Source organism: Nanorana parkeri, unplaced genomic scaffold (assembly GCF_000935625.1).
Source record: "Nanorana parkeri isolate BGI_ZX_2015 unplaced genomic scaffold, ASM93562v1 scaffold254, whole genome shotgun sequence".
NCBI classification, from domain to species: Eukaryota; Metazoa; Chordata; class Amphibia; order Anura; family Dicroglossidae; genus Nanorana; species Nanorana parkeri.
In genome coordinates, this window is record NW_017306522.1 from 82,837 (window position 1) to 99,617 (window position 16,781).

General features: G+C 44.6%; 1 protein-coding gene across 1 annotated transcript in view; it reads right to left on the bottom strand.

Annotated features, from left to right (window-relative positions):
• AMOTL1 (angiomotin like 1) overlaps nucleotides 1-16,781 on the bottom strand; it is a 124,475-nt gene that overhangs the window by 28,292 nt on the left and 79,402 nt on the right. The window contains exons 7-8 of the mRNA XM_018556826.1: nucleotides 7,501-7,645; nucleotides 5,648-5,737 (exon numbers count right to left, since the gene is read on the bottom strand). Of these exons, the coding sequence (XP_018412328.1) occupies nucleotides 5,648-5,737; nucleotides 7,501-7,645 (235 nt within the window). The remainder of the gene's footprint in view (nucleotides 1-5,647; nucleotides 5,738-7,500; nucleotides 7,646-16,781) is intronic.

A 16,781-nucleotide genomic window follows, 5' to 3' on the forward strand; every position in this document is an offset into this window, starting at 1 on the left:
TGCTAATTGGCCACAAGCACATAGTTACATAGTATTTGATGTTGAATAAAGACACAGGTCCATCAAGTTCAACCTTTGTGTGTCTGTATGTAAATGTGCATGTGTATGTGTGTATACCCAAGTCCCTGTGTGTCCTTGGTACCTGTACCCCTGTAGGTTATGGTCTCTGAGGAAGGTATCTAAATGCTTTTTGAATGATTCAATACTCTCAGCTTATACAACTTCTTGTGGCAGAGAGTTCCAGACTTTAACCGCTCTGGCTGAAAAGAAGCCCTTACACACCTTGTGGTTAAATCTTTTCTCCACCAGTTTTAGGTGGTGGCCTCTAGTCCTTGTTATGGAGTTTACTGTAAGAAGTTTATTGCGGATGTTGCCATCACCACTAAACATTTTGTACATCAAAATCATGTCCCCCCTTAATCTCCTCACTTCCAGCGTCAACAAGTTTAAATTTAGTAACCTTGTCTCATAGCTTAGGTCTTCCAGCCCCTTAATTAGTTTAGTTGCCCTTCTCTGGACTCTCTCCAGCTCCAGCACATCCTTTCTGTGGATTGGTCACCAAAACTGGACCGCATACTCCAGATGAGGGCGAACCAGCGATCTATAAAGTGGCAACATTATAGACATGTCTCTGCAGTACATTCCCTTTTTAATACAAGACAGAACTCTGCTCACTTTGTTTTCTGCAGCCTGGCATTGCAAGCTAATATTCAATCTGTGGTCTACAATGACCCCCAAATCTTTTCCATTTCTGACTTCCCTAGAGGAGTTCCCATTAATGTGTATTATTCTTGCCTTTTTTAACCCCAAAATGCATTTCTTTACATTTTTCAACATTAAACCTCATCTGCCATATAGTTGCCCCCTCCCGTTTTATCCAGGTCCTTCTGTTATGTTATAGTGTCTAATCCCGAGTCTTTTACCCTCCCAATTTTAGTATCATCAGCAAACACAGAAACTTGACCATTAACACCTTCCCCAATATCATTAATAAACAGATGAAACACTATGGGGCCTAGCACAGAACCCTGGGGCACGCCACTCTCAACCATCAGCACCTTTTGGCCGATGATTTTCCAACATGTTCCTTCAGCAAATGATGATCTAATGATCGACTACTGTCAGGAGGATAGGGTCACCAATGGATCCAAATTCAGCCAATTCCTGCTGAATGGTCCAAAATTCGCTCCGTGTGCACCCAGCTTTAGACTGATGAATTCTGGCCACGTGATGTCATAAATGTTTTTCAGGTATTTTTGTCTTTCAATGGCACTTTATAGGCTAAAAAAAAAGTACAGTGTGGGAAGAGCATATTTATTACGTGTTTCTCATTCAACATCAAAATCATGTCCCCCCTTAATCTCCTCACTTCCAGCGTCAACAAGTTTAAATTTAGTAACCTTGTCTCATAGCTTAGGTCTTCCAGCCCCTTAATTAGTTTAGTTGCCCTTCTCTGGACTCTCTCCAGCTCCAGCACATCCTTTCTGTGGATTGGTCACCAAAACTGGACCGCATACTCCAGATGAGGGCGAACCAGCGATCTATAAAGTGGCAACATTATAGACATGTCTCTGCAGTACATTCCCTTTTTAATACAAGACAGAACTCTGCTCACTTTGTTTTCTGCAGCCTGGCATTGCAAGCTAATATTCAATCTGTGGTCTACAATGACCCCCAAATCTTTTCCATTTCTGACTTCCCTAGAGGAGTTCCCATTAATGTGTATTATTCTTGCCTTTTTTAACCCCAAAATGCATTTCTTTACATTTTTCAACATTAAACCTCATCTGCCATATAGTTGCCCCCTCCCGTTTTATCCAGGTCCTTCTGTTATGTTATAGTGTCTAATCCCGAGTCTTTTACCCTCCCAATTTTAGTATCATCAGCAAACACAGAAACTTGACCATTAACACCTTCCCCAATATCATTAATAAACAGATGAAACACTATGGGGCCTAGCACAGAACCCTGGGGCACGCCACTCTCAACCATCAGCACCTTTTGGCCGATGATTTTCCAACATGTTCCTTCAGCAAATGATGATCTAATGATCGACTACTGTCAGGAGGATAGGGTCACCAATGGATCCAAATTCAGCCAATTCCTGCTGAATGGTCCAAAATTCGCTCCGTGTGCACCCAGCTTTAGACTGATGAATTCTGGCCACGTGATGTCATAAATGTTTTTCAGGTATTTTTGTCTTTCAATGGCACTTTATAGGCTAAAAAAAAAGTACAGTGTGGGAAGAGCATATTTATTACGTGTTTCTCATTCACATAGTATAAAACAAAAAAATGTATTTGCTGCTTGCAAAGCATGCTCAATACTGGAAGAAAAGCTGTTCTCTGTACCGCATTTCCCTCTGGCATGCAAGAGGCATGAGGATGAGGAGATTAATGTTAGCATAATTAACTCTATCAGTACTGTGCTGGTCGATCTCCAGGGCTTTAAAAATGTTAGTGTGTCTCACCAGTCAGTCAAAAATTTCACCAGTCAGGATGACCGGACTATAGCCTTGCAATTTATTTTAACATTTTTTAGGGACACATAGAGCTTTCTTTTGATGTAATGAACCACCACTGGGTTTTTTTTATTTTTTTACTATATAAATTAAAAAAGTAACGTAAATTTTGAAGAAAAAAAAAAAAGTTTTCCCTACGTTACGTTTTTTTTACACTTAACTTTATTGCTATGACATAGGGGGCTAAGAATCCCCCTATGTGATAGCCAATTTACACGACAGGTCCTCTTTATGGAGACATCTCATTATGAGTTGTAAACTAGATTTGTACACTGTCTCCAAGACCCCTAATGTCACCTAGCTTCATCAGGTTCTCCCCAGCTTCTGAAGCTGGATAGTGACAGCAGAATGCGGAAGTGATGTAATATACATCACTTCCTGCAATCTGGGATGGAGAGGTGATCAAAAGGGAGATCGTATACCGAACTCCCTTTGATCTCCTGTCACAGAGCAGCCGTGCCGGTCCCAGCGGATCTCGGGATCAGCAGTGACAGCTCTCTAGAGACGCCCGATTGCTTGAATGTAAAGCTCCCGGCCGTTTAAATTACAACAGCCGGCAAGCTACCCGTCGGGCTCCGGCGTCCTCTCGTCACAGACGACAGGACGAGCGGATTTTTCAAGCCCTGTAGATCATCTTATGAGTTGATTTGTACACTGTCTGTCCTAACAAAGTTAAAATTCTAGAAGCACTGTATATGTCAATGACGGAGAGCTCGATCTGTCCCTATAAAGGACAGTCCACACTTTGAAGTGTTTTTTCTAATTATTTTTTGTATAGGAACATATAAAACAAACATAAAGATGGGGTTTTCTCAATTTTGAATACACCCAGGTGAACTCCATGTTGATATAAAAAAAACATAAATTTAAATAATTTCTGTATTCAATAAAAACACGAAATATATTTGTACATAAAACAGCAGGGCTAAGGCCTCCTTCACATAGGCGGCAAGGGAGTGGTTAAACTGTAGTTTTACTGCCCCCATGGTTGCCTGCTGCAATATCAGCACTGTGGCTATACAGCAAAATACACAGCATGATGTGTTTGGCAGGCAGTGCTGCTTGTCAGACGCAATCGTTGCAATGAATGGGGCAGTATTGTAATAGAAAATCCCAACTGGAATTAAAAAAAAACAACGCGCATTCAGGAGGTGGCAGTATGGCCCCCTGAATGCCTGGCAGCCGCTGCTCCTCCAACCTCTGAAAAGCGATCCACCGTGGATCACTTTTCAGAAGGCAGTTGAGGTTGCTGCCCGTGTGAACTCCCTAGACTGGTAGAGGGAGGGGGAGCACACAGAGCCAATCAGGCTCCATTTGCTTATCACAACTCTGTCAGTCCCCCTTTATAAACATGCTTAGAAGATGGAGGAGCAGAGGGATGCCCTCATCGGTGCTCTGTTGCTCCTTTACTGTCCAGTCATAGGCTGCAGCAGGCTACGGACTTAGCTGTACTTAATAGCTGCAATGGAGAAAAGTGGGGTCCCCAGCCTTGCCTTTCTGTCTGGAAGGGGCGTTTACCAATAGGAATGGCTGACCCAAATTAAAAAAATATTAGCAGGATACCCCAATCACATATATGTATTTTGGCGTTTATCTGGAGCTGAACCCTAACCTAATGTGTACCTGTAACCTTTACCCCTGTATTGCTGGGAAGACAGTATGCTGCAGTGCAGTGCTGAAATGAACAGTGCCGCCCCTCGGTGCAGAATCCAGTTGCTTCCTTTAGACATTGTTTTATAATACCCTTTCACTTTGCATGGATCCGCAAATACCAGAACCGGCATTTCCTCCAGTCAGTTACCTGGCGGCTCTAAGATTAGTCACTTTTCCAGGCCCAGTGTGTACAAAACGGTTTTCGGTGCCCAGTTATGAGTCACAATGTCCTTCTCCCCCAAACACCCGACTCACAGATTACTCATTACTGCAATCTCATCATACCAGGCCTGCGTGCGAGGAGTCAGATGAGCTGTCACATGACCTTCACAATCATCTACTGAGGGTCATGTGACTTCTCTTAGTTCATTAATAATAATCCAATTTAAGAGTTAAAATGATTTTGTCTGAATGGAGCATTCTTTTATGGAGTTGGGAATTTTCTGAGTAGGAAGCTGGCATTGCAGTCGTCCCTCCTAGAGTATGTGATCTCATGAATGAGTCATGCGATAAAACCTTAAATGATGCCAAAATGTGATTGTGGTTATTAAATTATGCCACCACTGCAGCTAGAACGACACTGTCAGTGCACCGGACTGCACTTTAAAGAATAAACCCGGGGAAAAATGTCCTTACCCCTCTAAGGAACATCCAGGTGAGCCAGCTTTAGAAACTTTCTACTAAATGTGGGCCCGGGTGTGCATATCCATCAAATGGCACATAGTTTCCTTTATTGGCACAGCAGAGCTACAAGTCCCAGCATGCATTTAACAAAATCTGCAGATTTTTTTACGAGGAAATCCAGCAAAAAAACAAAAACAAAAAAAACTTACCCTTGCAGTGGGGCTACCCCTGCACTGCAAGGGGTAAGCGCTCATTTTGTCTAGGGGACTCACCGGGTGCTTGGTCCTGCCGACTCCCTCCAGGCTGCTATAGAGGTCCCCGCAGCCTCTTCTACCTGGGCTCTATCGATCTAAGGGCCAGTGATGTCATCACGTCTAATGCAGGTTCCATAGACCTGCATTAGACATGAACACGTTGAGGGACAGTCCATAGCCGGAGCAGAGGTGAGCGATCAAAGCCGCGGGACAGAGGATCAGCTGAGTATATCTTTTTTTCTGAGCTCCCTAGACAGAACAAGCACTTAACCCTTGCAGTGTAAAAGGTAGCCCCACTGCAAGTCTAAGTTTTTGATTTTCCCGGAGTTCTTCTTTAATAACTGTCACGTCCAGCTTCCTTGTGGTTGTTTTCCAAACCGCAGGTCCCGTCAGTGCTAACTGGAAACCTTCAGTCTGTCTCCCTCTGATTCACACTTCTCCATTACAGTAACAAGATGAAAGTGATAAAATAATCCCCGCCATCTGCGCCGCATTGTTTTGCTTCCTGTGCATTCAGCTCGGATTTATATTACAGCATTGAAGAGAAAGTCTCAATTCAAATTCTTATCGGGGGATCTAAGAATACAGAACTCACTTTTCAATGTGTAGTGGCCCTCTTCCGATGTCTCCTCGTGTCCATTATACTCTCTGTTGGCCAGCTGCCTGTTGGCAGTCTCCAGCCGATCTGCACAAAGACAGGAAACAAGATGGAGAGATCAGCGGCTGCAGGGAGGAATCGCTGACCCTTCAGACATATAGGACTGAAAACAGAGCTGATGTGCTACAGTGAAAGCACCGTCCCCTATCATCCCTGTGCGGTTATATTGTTACATAGGGAGGGGGGCTGGAACATAAACACAACTTCATCAAACTTTCATGAACTACAACCTGGATTACAGTAAAGCTTTTACACAAATTCTGACTTCAGAAAGTCAGTTTAAGAGCCCGTTCCCACTGGGTTTGCGTGTTAATCCTGCGTGCACTATTTTTTCCAATGGCACCGCAATGCATGGTATTGCCTTACCGCACGTTGCACTGCAGTCGATTACATTGTGAGCGGGAGGTGCGCTTGTGGTGCCCTTTAAAATGACTGGTAGTGCAACGAACCCGCCGCACTGTTAATGCACAGTAGGTACGTTGCACAGAACCGTGCAATTAACGCATGGACCCGGTGGGAATTGGCCCTAAACCCTAGCCATGTCTAAAATGCTTAAAGCGCATGTGCACGCATTACTCAAATTTACTCCCCAACTTCCCTCTCCCGCTTTAGGGCGTCTCAACATCATTATTTTCTTTTACCTTGTTCCTCTAGTAGAATTTATTCCTCTATGACATCATCTCCAGACTTGTAAAATTTTTGCAGGGCAGCTGCTGGGATGTCAGGTACTACAGACGTAGACTTGGACTCCAGAACTACATTTCCCAACAGTCCTTTCCCTACACACAGGAGGGAATTTATCAAAACTGGAGCAGACAGAATCTGGAGCAGTTGCCCATGACAACCAATCAGCCTCTCTCTTTAGATTGTTCAGTTGAGATTGAAAATGAAAGCGAGAGGCCGATTGGCTGCCGTGCACACCTGCTCCAGATTTTGCTCCAGTTTTGATAAATTCCCCTCACGGTATGTGGGTAGGTTTTTGAGAGTCAAGGAAGCAACTTTTCTTTTTGCTTGGAAAGAAATGAATGACTGCATGAGTGAGGTACAGAGAAGGGCAGGACTAGGCATAGGTCTGTCCCAGCACAGAGGGCTGACAATGCTGGTTGGGTTTTCAATGCGTCAAGAGTGACTATGTTAGTTAGGAGCACACTGGATCTCTGACACAATGAATTGTACTTTTCTGTACTTGCAGCATTTTTTACGGGAAAGTAATTCCCTAAAAAATAAGGAGTGTTATTCAAACCTTATCTACATGCTTGTTCTGTCTATGATGCTTCATTACTAGTCTGTGAAATCATTCATAACAGTGATGGGCCAATATTGAGGTGTAGCAGGCGTGGGTTTTGACCATTGGAGCTGCTATAGATATGAACCTTAGGGCTTGTTCACACCAAATGCAGACTAGATCTGCATGAGTTTCTGCACAGGGGATTGTGCCGCGTTTTTGATGCGTTCCGGGCCGTTTTTGGTTAAAAAAACAAACATTTTTCTTAAAAGTTTAAAATGGGCTTTCAGTGCGTTCCAGGGCGTTTTTGATGCGTTCCAGAGCAGGTAAAATAGGACTTGCTGCAGTTTTTTTTACATGCTCTTGAACTGAACGCTGCGGTGTGAACTAGAGCCCAAAATACCATTGGAATACATTGGACGCAGTTTTGATCCGGTCTGTAACTGCTCTGCTCTTGGAACGCGCTTGGCGCGAACTAGCCCTATAGGGTGTTTCCCCGTAGGCAGCCACACCGGAGAAACTTCCTCTATATGTCTATTTTGTGTTCCCATTTGCACAGCCGTACCTCTCAGATCCAGATTGAAGTCGTGCAGTCGTCGGATTTCAGCTTCCAGTTTGTTTTTCATGGCTTTGTCCAATGACTCCCTCTTCGTCGAAGACTTCACCAAACTCTCATAGGCTTCTGATATCTTGTAAATTTCCGTCTCGAACTAGGGGAAAAAATATATACAACAACGTAACCAACAGATGAAATATTCAGGATCAGAAAGGAATTGAGACATTTGAATGCTGGGAGCTCCTAAAATGTCCGTCCTCAAGGCAAAGCTTTTCTTACACTATTGTAATGAGGCATTGGAGGCCTAATTATAAAAATCTGTCCCATAAAAACCAACCTCAACCTCTATCTCCCAGTGATAGGGGTCTGCTTTGAACAGCTAGTCATTAGAACTCCTCTACTTGTTACTAAGACACCAGTTGCATTAGACCCTGAGCCGTACATAAACGAAATAAAAATACAGCCCCTACAGAAGATAAATCCATGTTAATACAGAGAGACTAGAGCATATGTTCAGTGAGCATGAGTTTTGAGCGATTGTAAGCAGTATTTACATTGAAGTACTTTCATGCTATGACTATTACATTTTTACATGCTTGTCCTTTGCTATTGTGTTAAATGTAGATATCTGTTAGGCCATTAGAGCCAATCTAGACAAATCCTAGGAGCCAGGTAGCATATGCTCCTTACAAGTTACAGCTGCTGCTTAAAGGAGAACTATGAGAATGAGACTGTCACAAGTCGGCTCAGTAGATTGGGAGGTGAGCGAACACATACGGCCGTTCGCTCGCCTCTCGATCCTGTCACGGCTCTCTGCCTTGACAGGGGAAGGGCTGGATTCCCCCCTTCCCGTTCTGATCCGCCAGCGCTGACTGGTCGAACGGACGGGGAGGGGGCGGGTACAGCTGGCTCTGCCTCTAGATAGGCAGAGCCAGCTGTCAGTCACGCAGCTGGGCCGATCCCGGCACAATTGTCGGGATCCGCTTCAGCTGCGGCGTCTCAGTATACTGAGCCTAGGGTGACGGGAGGACGCTAGTTTGTGTCCTCCCGTACCACAAAAAGGAAGAAAGGACAGTGTCAGCACCAATTCAGAGATGATTTGAGGATGCTGAAGCTCGCTATATACTGAGCTTTGGGTCACGGGAGGATGCTAGTATATGTCCTCCCGTGACCCTTAAGAGAACTATAGTTCCCTTTTAAAGTAAATCTATGACCTCCCATTTAAAAATGTGCTGCAGCAGTTAATTGTACATTCCCTTAGTTCCTTTGCAAAGTCCAACAATTACCTGTTTATCCTGCCAATGGAAGTCAACCTAATGTGAGTTTCTGTGAAGGTGTGGCAACTGTGCTGCACTGCTCCTGAATTCAGAGCAGAGTTGCCACTCATGTAGGCTGTGCCTGCTTGCACTACAGTGGAATGCAAAAGCGTCACAGGGGGCATGGCTATGACATAATCACTGCCGATTCATAAGCATGTAGCTTGTCAATCAACGCCTGGTCACATATAGTCTTGCCCACTTTTTTCTGGATTGGCAGCTCTGCCTCTGTTGCTAAAAACACTTCACCAGTGAGCTGCTGTGCCCGGAAGGGGAGCATGTGGGACGCAAATTAAGGAATAGCCTCAGTCAGTTTTTGATTATGTATCCCATAGTAAATGAATTTGAGGCTCTCAGACTGTCATACAGGTGCGCTTTGAGGAAGGAACACACATGTACGGTTTACCTTTAATGTAGTGGAAAGTGTCCACATTGATGTTGGGCTACAGTCTGATTAATCACAAATTCATAGTTGCATTAAAGCTTTTGCAGTGTAGCACGAATGTGGTTACAGGTGCAGATATCTATGACCAGAGACCTTGAGATAGCATCCCCGTGCTTTACAATTTCATTTGATTCACTGGCAGTAACCTGCCACAATCAGTATGTTAAAGTCACAGATGGGATCAGTAAAAGATACAGCCAAGAGCCAAGTCCTACCCGCGGCCGGCAGTCACAGCGAGCAGTTTTACAAGCACGGGACAGAAAATCAATCAGACTAAACTCCCAAGAGCAAAACGGTGCCAACGGTCTCTTAATTGATTGCAGAGAGCCAAGGACAGGACCACAGAGCTGACTTAAGTCACAACATAGCAAGTGAACAACATGCAAAAAAAGGACAAAGCACAAATTGTGGCTTTAAAATACACTCATTATATACACATGGTTTGGCCCATCTGTCTTGTGTCACATGTTTTACCCTGCAGGGCTATAGCTGGTAAAACTCATCAGTGATCAGTGACAAATGAGGCAAGACAGGACCTCGGGAACGTGGGCTGGATGTATTTACAAAAGGCCGTTGTCACCAAAAGGCCCAGGCAGCTCAACAACAAGGTGTCAACAAGCGCTCCTATTTATCTGAAACTTTTGTTGACCCTGAATCAGGAGGTTAGGCATGGGGTGAACACAGAAAAAGCCTCTCCACCCCCCCCCACCCCCCTAAAAAAAAACTATTGCGTAGACGATATTAGAGAAAATGGGGTTTCAAACGAGGCATCACTTATTCTTCATATCATAAAATATTTTTTATGATAAGATTAAAATTCTATAATATCGTCTACTCAACAAGCTGTCAACAAGTCCATAACGAACAAAGTCATCCTTAGCAATGAACCAGTACACGAAGACAAAAACATTGTAGCACATTATCCAAAACCTATGGCTGCAGACCCGGCAGGGTTTAAAACAACTGGGTCAGCACCGCTTATGCCCCCTATTGGCTGACAGGGTAGAACCATGTCACAATCAAGAATGATCCCCACAATATTGTGGGGATCCACCTGGCTGCCTATTTGATGGTTGGCCCTACCTCTCTGCACTCGGCCGAGAGCCACCTGCCCGCACGGGCCTGTAGCTCCAGCCAGCACCGGAAGGGAGGGCACAGGCAGGGACCGGACTCATCAGTGGTCACGTAGACGATCAGCTCTCAGTCTACAGATCTGGCATGTGACGCTGCAGTGTCCCACGTTGGCTCTAAGCATTTGGAAGAGCAGGTTTTACTCCACCCATACTTCTCCTTTAAGCTGTATGAAATAAGGAACCTCAGGGACCCGGGGGTGCGATAACATAGATTTATAGAACTTTCACCAAATCTTAATTGTTTAACCCGGAGGAGGAGCCATGATTTAATGTTCAACTTCTCCAACATATAGTGAATGTTAGATGATAAATGTCTGTGAAGGTTCTCATTTATCTAGGTCATGGGATATCTGTCAAAAATAAATCAAGGCAACTGGACTTGCTGTATTTTTCTTGAAGACGTTTCGCTGGTCATCTGTTCATTGAATTCAGAAAGCTAGTCAGGATAGCCAGTAAAACGTCTTCAAGAAAAATACATCAAGTCCAGTTGCCTTGAATTATTTTTTACAGTTAGATGAAGAAGATTATTTCATGGGAATGATCATTTGAAAACATCCCTTCATATGTTGGCAAATTAAATTACTATTTTATAACTTATGATATAAAGTATAATCTAGAGTTGTGGTATAGTGCCATTTAATGAGCAGTAACGAGCCTGACTCTTGGACAAAAAAAGTCTCATTCCCCATATCTCTACCTAATCTGTTTTTTTCTTAAACCCTCGACCACCCATAAAGACCTACGTGAATCTGATGTCACATGAATTCAATGGTCTGGCCGACTAGTTTTGTGTCTGCCCCTCGTCTGACTACAGGACACCATTATGGGACCTTCCAACAGCTAGGATGTCACAAGGGCACTTCAAATTGGACCACCCCCTCTCCAAATACATACCCGAGACCGGAGTTTTAGGTATGTATTTGGGATAGATTTTATTAAAATAAAAACTCTGGAACCAGGGGGGTGGAGGGAAAAGGATTTTTGTTTTTCCCTGAGTTGAGTTTGCTTGTCCCAGCAGCAGGACAAGCAAAGCTGAGCTGATAATTTTCATAGTAAAGTAATCACATGGCCATTGTGGGCTCTGGACCATAGCCTGGATACAGAACACAAAAGGGTGAATCGGAGAACCAGGTATATGGCAACCTGGAATATTTCTGCAAGAAAGAGAAGATTGGACTTACTGCTTGTTGGAAATGTTAGTAATAATCATTTTATTTTACAGGGCCCTCTATTTTTTTCTTCCAAGTCTAGCAACAGGGTCACTTAAAGTGACATTAAACCCTCAGATTTTTTTACATAAACCAATACTGTAATGTGTGCCTTACTGTAATCCATGGTTGTTTCCCTTCTCTTTGCTGCTCTTCCTTTTAAATCTGTATTTGTTCTCATGCTTGGGGAGAACTTCTGTTTTGCAGCAGACTGCCTCGTCTCTGGAATGGATACATGGTGTCTGTGTGCAGGCTCACAACCTGAGCCAGCACTACAGGAAGAGGCACTCAGCTGCAAAGGGAAGTTCTCCCCCAGCATGAGAAGACATGAGGATTTAAAAGGAAGAGCAGCAAAGAGAAGGGAAACGGATTACAGTAAGGCACACATTACAGTATTGGTTTATGTTAAAAAATCTGGAGGGTTTATTGCCACTTTAAGATTTAATAGAACTTAGATTTAACAGAGAGCTTGGCTTGCAACAAATATCGCCCAGAGCATTTTATTTAATGAAGAGAATCCTCTGGCAGTGAGCTGGTTAACTGGCAGTAACTATGGTGAGGGAATGAAATGTGTTTTGCTCATTCTAGAGTTCCTGCGGTTTCCTCAATTCTGCAAGGTAAACACTGCGGTCCATAAACTGTGCTCCGCAGAACCCTCTGCGCCTTTCATGTGAGATACAAACAGCTTGGCACGTGAGTCCATGCACATGGCTCCCCATAGCAGAGTCACTGAGTGCAGCTTTTGTCTGCAAGGGGAGGCTGGGCAAAACTAGAATATGTTCATGTTTCTCAGCGGCTCTGCAATTTCCTCTCAAACTCCCCGAGTTCATTGATGGGCCCCGGTACCAGCCCCCTCACTCCGCCTACACTGTAATCCTGACAAGCGTATTCATTATCCTGAAAGAGGAAAAGTCAGCCAACAGACACAGGGAAAGATTTCTCTGCTTTCCAAACACTCCACATCTATGTACACCTTGGACTTCCATCTTGCTACTGCTACAAGCATGGTTACTTGCTTGTGGCAGACATAGGACATCGCTCTAATAAAACGTGCAATTTTGTGTTGTCTGTTCATTTAAAGCAGATCTCCTAGCAAAGCGAAATGCCCTCCTAGCCACCCGATCACCCCTCCAGCAGGTTTTTTTTTTAGAAATACCTTTTGAAGCTCTTTTATATTTACTTGAGTCCATGCTCCCCGATGCTTTGGGGAATCAAAATTGGTGGATCCAGCACTGCAGTAGACCAGTCATCTTTTCCTCATCATCAGCAGCTGCAGTTTTGAGGCTGTACAGCCAGGAAGTGGAAGTGCCCACGTCACCGAAGCAGTGATATGGACACCCAAAGAAGGACTCTCCTCCTGTGCAGAGAAGATGAAAGATGGGAAGCGGTGTGTCACAAGGCCATGGATTAGGCCAGCTTTGCGTTGTGGTTAAGGCACTGCACAGGTGAGAAGCCAGCCTTAGGCCCCCATTCGCATGGGACGTTCAGGGATTCCTGCAGCAAGAACCTATGGATTCCTGCAGCAGGAATCCCAGGTGTCCCGTTCAGATGCGGCCTCATAGAAGTAAATGACATGGTGACAGTGGCCGCATCTTATTAGTGGCCGTCCACTTGGAACAGATGACTATCACTGGACACATCTCTCCTCCAGCCACAGTCATCTATGCCAAACCATTCGTACCATGTACAAATACATGTGGACTGCCGCTTACAGATGTGGACAATGTCACCCTGTCATTATCTTCAATGGGCACATCTAAACAGGGACACCTGGCATTCCTGCTGCAGGAATCCATAGGTTATTAGGTATTACCCCATGTGAATGGAGCCTTAAACTGTATTTCCCCTTTAGCAGCCAAATTGGGAGGTCATCTACTTTATATGTGTTACAAATTCTCATTCATGTACCATAACTTTAAAAAATGCTGCTTACCTTTTTACTTGCTGAAAAAAAATCTTACTAAGCTTTAACTTTTATGTAACGTGGGGCTGGAGAGTTATGTTTACCATCATTAACCCTGTCTGTAATGGCTGGCAATTCTCTTTGTCAGTTGTGTAACTATTGAGTGGGTCTGCCCTAACAAAGGGATCTCAAGGCTTAAGAATCTCAAGGTTTGGGTGGAACATTGTATGTTATTGGAGTTTTTAAAAAGGGCCTTCCCCAAACGGTTGGCCCAAGGTTGAAAGTGCTTTTGTCTAAAATGTCTTAAAGTGACACTAAACTCGGGAGTTAAATCTTAATGTATTAAAGTGCCCTAACTCTTAATAAAAATGTATCTTATTTGTGTATCACTCGGCTGTAGATCCTCAAATCATCTCTGAATTGGTGCCGACACTGTCCTTCCTTCTGGAGGGGGGCTACTTTTGTTCCCCATGGTCCCTGTGTGTGTTGTAAAGTAGTCACCACTCCAAGCTTGCTCCTGTGCTGGACTACAATCCCAATACAAATGACTAAACTAAACATGAGATTGTAGTCCATCACAGGAGTGAGCTTGGAGCGGTGACTACTTTACAACACACACAGGGACCATGGGGAACAAAAGTAGCCCCCCTCCAGAAGGAAGGACAGTGTCCGCACCAATTCAGAGATGATTTGAGGTCACTTTAAGCTTGCTATACACTATAGTGAATTGGAAAAACTTTGAGCAGCAAGTGGCCCTGTTGGCAAACTGCATGCCCACCCACACCTCGCTTCCAATAGGCATCAAAAGTAAATTTTTCAATTACTTTTGTTAAAAGAGCCGTTTGGAAATCTTTCGGACGAACAGTAGGGGCTGCAGAAAACAAAAGCCAGCAGTTGCATTGGCCAGCTGTAGCAATAACAGTCCCCTACACTGGAAACACCGCAAATAAATACTTGTCACATCATTTTGGGTATATAGTGTACTGTATATTTTGGTTCTTCTTTCACGCCTTCTCCTGAGCATGCAATAACTGTTAACAGACGGGGTAGGCACAGACACAGCATGGCCACCGCTTACTCCCAGTGGGGAGGGAACAGACAACGTATTATTCTGGATGTCTGGTGTTCCCAATCAGCTAAATTTATTAACAGGGCTCATGGCGTCAGTAACAGAGACATGACTGGTTATAATGTATAAAGACATCAAAACAGATATTTCTTTACTAAGGTTTCTTTTCAAACTTTCTACATAAAGCTAGGAAATATGAAGGGTTCACCAAAAAGCTGCCATTACAGATCACTTATGGTCTAGCCAGTCTGCAGCTGTAGAGTAAAAAAACAAAGACAAATCCATAAAAGGCTGAACAGTCACTCAGCGAGCTGGATTTCCCATAACTTAGAAGGTCAATAAGTACGCTCTTGCCAAGCTAAGTGCAGTGACTGAAATCTCCCCTCCAGGAGTCCTCTAAATCAGGCTTTCTGGTACAATTATCTTATCATTGCATGCAAGTCACTGCCAATTCCAGTTCAAAGAGCAATGCTGGTGACGTGCCAAACCAAACAGGGAGCCAGGCCACATCTGTAGCTCTCTGCGTTACAAGACGTGCTTACAATTCGCAGGGTAACTGTACTGATTACTAGGGCTTTGCACACAGGTTGTGGTTGGCACCAGTGGAGGAACCCCTCAGGCTACGGGGAGCAGATGTTAGTTGAGCGGGAGAATAGCTGTGTGTGAAAGCTTAGTCCACGGAGCAAATCAATCCAATGAAGGTATTCACAGAAATCTCAGCACTATATACAATATTCCTCCAATGCATAGTGTTCATGAGCTGCATTTACTGTACAACAGAGAAATCATTTCTCTCCAACCACAGTCCATTATCTCCTCTGCACAGGGCCATCTCTATAATGAGGTTGTCACAGACGGCATCTCTTTGGGTCACATGGGGGACCCCCTTTCCGGCCAGAGTGTCCCAGGTTGCTAAGAGCTGGGCAGGGTTATATACAAGGGCTATACACATCTCCGCTCCCAGCTCTTAGCAACATGGAATGCTGTGACCGGTGTCCCGTCCAGAGCTCCTGGCAATAAGTGACCTGCACCACCAGGATGCCGGCCAGAGCATTACCCCGCACATCAGGCAGCAATCTCTGCCGGTGCACACAAATCCACAATTCCTGGCAAGAAGCACATAAGTTTTTAGCATTGGCGGCAGAGTGTAGGACTTTTCAGGTACAAGTACAAGTGCCATTAATATGTAAGGTAACCCAAAATTAAAGCGCTGAACCCTCCCTTAATGCCTAAAACGAGCGCTTGATCCTTAAAGTGAGCCTCTGTTCAAAGTTAGCCCACCCTCTACCTCCAAGGTACAGTCCTGTTATGAGACCCTTTTGCTGCCATGGGTGTAATATAGATCCTTTCCTCTCCTGTACAACCATGTAAGACGTTAAAGCTGAACTCCAGGCAAACAGCTATATACTCAGATGTAATAATTATATACGAGTTGGTTTACCTGACAAAGGATTTGTACTTCTGTCCACCCTGTCCTGGGATTTACGCAGCAATGCCACACAGTGCAGGAGACCTGAATTTTCTTTACGGCAGTTAAAAGGAGAACTATGAGGGGAGTGAAAATTACCCATCCTCATAGTTCGGGCCGAAGGGTGACAATGAAACTGTCACGTCAGCTCAATAGATCGGGAAGTGAGCGAATGTATACCGTCGCTCGTTCACTTCCCAATCATCTCCCTGCAGAGAGCCGTGACCGTCACTCGCCGCTCCCTGCAGGGATTCCCCCCCTCTGAACCTCCAGTGCTGAGTGGAGGAACGGACGGGGAGGGGGCGGGCACAGCTGGCTCTACCTCTAGATAGGCAGAGCCAGCTGTCACTCACGCAGCTGGGTGGATCTTGACAGTATTGTCGGGATCCGTCCTGGCTGCGGCGGTCTCAGTATATAGTGGTATTGCCCGCGATATGCTGAGCTTTGGGTCACGGGAGGACGCTAGTATATGTCCTCCTGTGACCCTTAAGAAAACTATGGGGAAAAACACTTACCCCATAGTTCTCCGTTAAGCAATACAACTAGGTCTTGTCCCTGTCCCAGCCTGTGACCGGACAGTGAAAGGAGAAGCAGCAGACTAAGCTCCTTTCTCTGTCACTCAGCACTCTCTTACTACCAGCCTGTCTTTTGATAGTTTTGAAGCACAACTGAATGGCTCCTCGTGGTGCTTTTTAATCTACCATTCGGAGTGATGCTGTACAGGGACTGAAAGAGGTTGACATCAAGT